Source organism: Poecilia reticulata, linkage group LG11 (assembly GCF_000633615.1).
Source record: "Poecilia reticulata strain Guanapo linkage group LG11, Guppy_female_1.0+MT, whole genome shotgun sequence".
NCBI lineage: Eukaryota > Metazoa > Chordata > Actinopteri > Cyprinodontiformes > Poeciliidae > Poecilia > Poecilia reticulata.
The window spans coordinates 7,531,940-7,538,769 of record NC_024341.1 but is presented as its reverse complement, the minus strand read 5'-3'; the positions used below and the strand labels follow the sequence as shown (position 1 = coordinate 7,538,769).

The window sequence follows — 6,830 nt, the reverse complement described above, 5'->3', positions numbered from 1 at the left end:
GATAAGCGGAAGAAAATGGATGGATGGATGGATGGATGAATTACAAGTAAACATTGTAATTCATTACAAGTAAACATTACAAGTAAACTGTAACGTTTACTTACTTGCAGTTGCAGTTGGCTCACAATGCTTGTAATGCTTTTTCAAACGTTGTCTACTATTTAGGGGCCTTGGTTTAAAAGACAACATTGGTATATATACTTCGACATGCAATGTGGACAATCTAACATAATATGCATTCTCTCTTAAAGTTTAAAGAAATCACCTGAGCTTCAGACTCCATCTGGGGGTAGTATGTTCCCTCTTTAGGGATGTTTTGTCCTGCATGGAATCTAGGTATAGACCAGTTGACCTGAGTCCCTTCACTGCAGAACAGGCTGTAAATAATAAAAGAAATGTGAATAAATAACCATAAATGAGGAAATTATACTTACTGTTACCTTGTGCATATTAGTGAGCAATACATTGAGTACACAATTATTAGGAAGGTTTTAATTTTGATGACATCACCATTTTTTTCTGCATATTTTCCAACTCCAAGCTGGACAAACTTGAATGCTTATTGGATATACACATATCAGCTGATGTGTATTTGTTTAATAAGGGAGGGTGGGGCCTAAGGAGATCAACACCTATATCAAGGTGTGAATAATTATTAGGCAGCTTCTTTTCCTCAGTCAAAATGAGAAAAATGAAAAAAGAATGTAAAAAGAGATTTACGTCACTCTGACAAGTCCAAAATTGTAAAAACATCTTTCAGAGGGAAACAGCACTTTTGAAATTGCAAAGATATTGGGGCGTAATCACAGAACCATCAAAGGTTTTGCTGCAAATAGTCAACAGTGTCACAGGAAACGCGTTGAGAAAAAAAGATGCAAGTTAACTGCCAAAGATTTGAGAAGAATCAAACGTGAACCTGATCTCCCAGTGCTGTTATATCCTAGAACTGCAACCTACCTGGAGTTTCAGAAGTACAAGATATTCAGAGACATGGCCAAGGTAAGGAAGGCTAAAACCTGACTACCGCTGAACAAGACACATAAGTTGAAACATCTAGACTGGGCCAAGACAGATCTGAAGACAGATTTGTCAAAGGTTTTTTTTTAGGATGAGATAAGAATGACTCTTGATGGACCAGATGGATGTGCCTGTGGCTGCATCAGAAATGGGCACAAAACTCCACTTCGCATCAGACACCATCAAGGTGGAGGCAAGGTATTGGTATGGGCTGGTATTATTAAAGATGAGCTTGTTGGACCCAGCAACACCGGATTCATTTTTGATATGGGGTGCCTGGGGTGTTTCGCCACCTCTGTTACACACTTTGAATGTCCCAAAGTAAACGCCTCATACCTGGAGGACAAAGTTGTCCGGTGTTCTGACTATCAGTGCTACCTCATCAGATTTTCCTACCATAGCACGGATAGATAGCTTAGTCTATCTGTCAGTGCTACGCGTCCAAATCTGCTACCGTCATGTTTACAAACAGAAAACTATAGGGGGTTGTGTTAATGTTAAATTCATTGGATAACATTATTTGAGCGACAAGACTAAGGTGGTTTTTAAGAGAAATGTTTTAAAGAAATTGTCTAATAAAATATTGTGCACTGTTACGTCTGTGTTCGGGTGCATCTTGTCACTTTTAAAAAGATCTCCACCTGCTGGTTACATTTGGCATTGTTGGCAGGATGCACCATTGAATACAGATTTTTTTTTGTGTGTTTGTGTTTCGGATCTTAACTATCTGTGTTTTGATTTATGGTGTAGTAAGACAAGACAGCAGTAGCTATCCAAATGAAAACTTACCTGTGGGTTCAGGATTTATTTTTTGTTTTTTTTCTTCTGGTAGTCTTCCCCTGCAGGCATGGAGGAGGTGATGCAGCGGCCGGTGGATGGAGTGGGTCAGCAGAATGTGATGGCTGGGGTTTGCCGGGCGCCACTGCTTTCCCGGCTGTGGCTGGTGGTGTCATGCCTGCTGGCGCTGTAGTTGCTGGGTGGTTGGTGGTTGTGCCCAGGGACCGACGGTGTCCCATGTTCGGTGGTAGAACTGGCATTGGGATTGGTGAGTGGATTGAGGGGGCCCAATCGTGTATTCGGGCCCGCCATTTGTAAGCGGCAGACGAGGCTTTCTTTCTTCATTTAGAAGGAGAAGCCAGGGAGGAAATAAAGTACCGCACCAGTGCTGGGAGGAATGACTCGGCTAATGTTTACCAAGGGACAACTAGCACCCACTGAGCTGTTGAGTCACAACTCGGGTGGGGGAATAGCCGGCTTGCAACTAGCAGCCGCGTCAAAATTGTTGGCATCTTGTCCAGTTGTTGATGTTATGGGCGGTTTCTCTGCGATTTGTTTAGTAGACACGGGGTCCATGGTGTCGACAATCACTGAGAGCTGTTTTTAGGGATATTTTGCATCATTGGGGCGTGATCGCCTTAAGTCATGTCATTGGTTGCGGCTCCGGGCAGCCAGTGGTCTTTCCCTCCCATACATTGGCTACTTAGAGTTGGATGTCAATCTTTGTGATAAAGTGATTCCACATTATGGGATCCTGGTGGGTGAAGGATCCCACTAATGCGGGTTCTTCTGTTTCTGGCATTTTGGGAATGAATATAATTCAGCGTATATACCAAGGACTTTTTGGAGCACATGGTGGTTCGTTCTTTGACTTACCTTCAGTGACAGTTTGCCATCTTTCGTCCTTGGTGTTGAAGTGTGCAGGTCCATCGTCGGGGCGACAATGCAATACCGGGGGGTAGAATGTGGTGGGATGGTGTTTGCACCGGGCACCATTGATTGGTGGGCGGGGTGAATGCCTTTATAGTTGGGCGGGCCGCTGCAGGGTGCGTGCATCTTTGTTTCTCCCACTGTTGCTACGGTTGGCAGCTACATGTCGGCTTGTGTGTTTGGTTGACTCGTCTGCAATCGTAAGTGGCAGTTTTGCTATCCATGGCTGAGATCATGGTTGGTTTTTGGATGCTACACCTAACGTGCGTTTCTGCAGTGTTGCTCTGCTGGCGTTGCTGGCTGCAGCTGGGGATTGCTGTGGCGTGCGGCTTCCATCTGGTTCTCACCTGCTGACCCGCTTCCTCCCGGGTTAGGCTGTGTTTCCACCCCTGGGTAAGCTATCTGCTATTTAGCTTTTGATTTCTGTTATCAGGATCCACCGTTAATGGGTTTTTCTGTTTCAGGCAACTGATTGTGTTTGGAGCAGCAGCGCTTTGGACGCTCTGCTGTCTTGTCTTATCTTCCCGTTGTTTGGTTGGGCCGCCCTCAACTAAACCTGTTACGGATTGGGTAGGCTGTGTGGGCGGGGCGTTACTCTTCTGGCCCCATAGAAGGGCATTTGGAAGCGGATGACAACGATTTGTTCCATTGTTTGAAGTGGTTTTTTTTACCGTTTTGTCATATTTGTTTGTTATTGAAGTTACTCATTTGTTTTCTTTTTGGTTGGATTTACTAATTTCTTTTGCATGTTTTTTATTTCTTTTGGAATAATTGATCTTGTCTGTCCTTTTTCCTTTTGGAAAAAGGAAAAAGGACTGGAACTACTCGGTTCCAGGGACCGAGTAGTAGGCCTGAAGCCTCGTTTTTAAGAGAAATGTTTTAAAGAAATTGTCTAATAAAATATTGTGCACTGTTAAGTCTGTGTTGACTGCCCAACTATAAAGGCATTCGCCCCGCCCACCAATCAACGGTGCCCGGAGCACAGAGTGGGGGAGGGTGGAACACCATCCCACCACATTATGTAATGAAATAAAAATAATTTACTCTGTTAGAATTATTTTCACTCTTTGCTGTCAATAGCAGAGTTGATGTATACTGTAAAAAAATTTCTCTGGAAAAAAGAAAAATATGTAGTTAAATGTTTAACAATGACTGATTTATAAATCAAAAGTCATTTCTCAATGTATAAAAATAAATACAAGAAAATGATTTGTTTCTTGTCTTGAAATGTTAAATGTACATTAAATTATGGAATTATGTAAATATATTCTTTAATAAAACACTGTAAAAGTGTGTCTGTTCATCAATGTCAATATAAAAATGATCAGAATCATTTCTATCAAATAACATTGTGCTCTTTATTCAGAAATGCCTCAAAACAATTAAATAACCACATCAAAAGTTAGAAACTCCGTCTTTAGTCATTTCTTTGATAACCAAATATATTAGTGTGTGAGAAAATGTGTCAATGACAGGTATTAACTTAAAATACTTTGTAGAACGGCAATTTCTGAAGTTCGGTCCATTTACCTGTATTAGCTTACTGGCACATATTCCACATTCATTATGGCGGACGCTGTTACGTATCGCAACAACGGGCCGACCCGCTCCATGAGGCGTCTACGTGTTCATGTCTATGGTTTTGACAAGTAGAAACGGTAATGACATCATGCGTTGAGACGTTCTTCATACGTTGCTAGAAGTGAACCTCGAGCTCTTGAGGAGTGAGCTAGAGAACGGCTGGCCGAAATTAGCGTTCATAAATCGGAGCTAAACGCCGCTTGCTCGGCGGATATTGGAAAATCTAATATCCAACTCGAAACTAACTTCACTGCAGTCGGTAACACAACAAAACCACCGAGATGAAGTTTGTTTTGGTGTGTGACCTGCAAAGATGGTACCGAGCGACTGCACCTAAGCGCCCCACAACGTCTGATGCAGTGACGTGACATTGGTTCCAAAGCTCTATTGACCAATAGTAGACATAGAAGGCAGACATAGAAGACACCAAACAGAGAAAACCGCAAGCAGAAATACAGCGAGCAGAAAGGGCAGTGGTGGAGAAAGTACTCAAAAAATGTACTTAAGTAAAAGTACAAATACACAGCCAAAAATGTACTCAAGTAAAAGTAAAACTACCACATTAACATTTGTACTTAAGTAAAAGTAAAAAAGTACTGGCTTTTAAAAATACTTAAGTATTAAAAGTAAAAGTACTTGCTGAATGGATTACCTAATCGCTAATATCATTAAGTGTACYGATTGTATTTAATTTTAATACATTAGAAATGTGCCATTTTAATGAACAATGCCACWGATAAAGCATGTTTTTATTGTGTTTACTCTGTAACATAGTTAAGACTTAGATATGTGATTCTATGCATCATAATTTCAGGGATGGAAACATCTTGTCTCCTGTCCTGTCCTCATAGCATGAACTTCACTTTTTTGCCACTAGTGTCGCCATATCGATTTATGCAGCTTTATTATATAACTGACGATTAGACAGTCATCGCCTCCCGCTCAGAGGAAACCACTGCCCATGTCTGGAGCTCCGCGTGCGAGTAAAGGTGGAGCCGATGGGTGACAACAGACACTAAGTCACGTTATTGCTTGGATTTTACGGCGCCACCTTAAGTCCCTGAACTTCACATTTTAACGGAAAAAAAGCGCAACGCGACTTGGATGTAACGAGTAACGCGACACTTTTGTAGAAATGTAGTGAAGTAGAAAGTACAGATACTTACTGTAAAATGTAGTGGAGTAAAAGTAGAAAGTATCCATTATTAAATCTACTTAAGTAAAGTACAGATACACGAAAATTGTACTTAAGTACAGTAAAGAAGTACTTGTACTTCGTTACATCCCACCACTGGAAAAGGGAGAAGCAAAAAAAGACAAAGGAAAATATCTATTTTTCTTGACAAAAACGCATGTTTAGGGGAAATGAAAAAGAAAATATATACATTACTTGGGAAACTCATGTGTAAGGAAAAGGAAAAACTAAATATATATTTCTGCTTTATTTCTTATTAAAACATATATTTATGCTTTTATTTCTTATTATGTCGGTTTAGGTCATGTATACAGTTCATGTATTGGAAAAATAATTACATATTGATGACATTTGAGAATATTTTTTTAAATGTTTTTTGTGGAATCCCAGCCTCACCCAGAGTCTGCCTCCAGCGGCCCCCGGGTAAATTGAGTTTGAGACCCCTGCAGTAGAGTACAACAAACACACCTAGTACAACACCCAGTATAACACTTTCATTCTATTGGTTGAGTGACTGTTTGCAAGCAGAAAATGATTTACAAGTGAGCTAAGAGTTTGCAAACAGATTTGATCTGAGCAGAGACAAAGTGTGAAAGCGAGAAGAAAGGTTTGAGAAAGCACAGTTAAGAGTAGAAGTTTTTAGTACAAGCATTACATAAGCATTATGTTGTACAAAATAATAATAATAATAATTTTAGTACATATTTTTATGTGTCAGAAGAGGGCTTAGAAAATAATAAATAAATAAATAAATAAATAAATAAATAAATAAAATTTGACCAAAAGGGCACTTGGGGGCAAGGAGCAAAAGGGGCAGGTGTCAAGCACCCCCAGATCCCCCCTCTGCACATGGCTGCTAAAGCTATTAAAACATGTTCTTTCTGTTCTCTCTTTAATGTATTTATGTAATGGTGATGTATTGTCTCAATGTTTGTAACTCCATGGCGGACATTATACCACAATGTATGCTATGTTGTGCGTTGTGCGTCTGGCAGCTGAAGGAGGAACAGCTTATCCTGCTCTCTCCCGTCCTTACTGATAACCTTGCTTGTGAATTATTTTTAAAGTCACAATTTTTATGGTTTTATTCACATTATCGACATCATAACTGGATTACTTCAAACCTAAAGACCAGGAGATTTTCTCACTTTTAATTTTACCTCACTTTTCTTCACCTCCAAGTTGAACAAGGGCAAAATGCCCCCGTCCGACCCCAAGGACATTAGCAGTATTCTACAACGACTTCAGTTTTTAGAAACAAAGATTCAACGGCTGGAGGTGAACTTTGAGATCAACGCTACCTGTGGATATGAAACAACTCTTCCTCAAA

The 6,830-nt window shown here is 40.4% G+C and overlaps 2 protein-coding genes across 7 annotated transcripts in view; one reads left to right on the top strand and one right to left on the bottom strand.

Moving 5' to 3' along the window:
* Positions 1–6,830, top strand: part of dlgap3 (discs, large (Drosophila) homolog-associated protein 3) — a 908,365-nt gene that overhangs the window by 455,997 nt on the left and 445,538 nt on the right. The gene's annotated exons all lie outside the window — the stretch shown is intronic.
* LOC103472149 (immunoglobulin superfamily DCC subclass member 3) overlaps positions 1–6,830 on the bottom strand; it is a 79,309-nt gene that overhangs the window by 5,692 nt on the left and 66,787 nt on the right. For both annotated transcript variants that reach the window (XM_008421566.2, XM_017307433.1), the window contains exon 13: positions 266–377. In XM_008421566.2, coding sequence (XP_008419788.2) covers positions 266–377 — 112 coding nt within the window. The remainder of the gene's footprint in view (positions 1–265; positions 378–6,830) is intronic.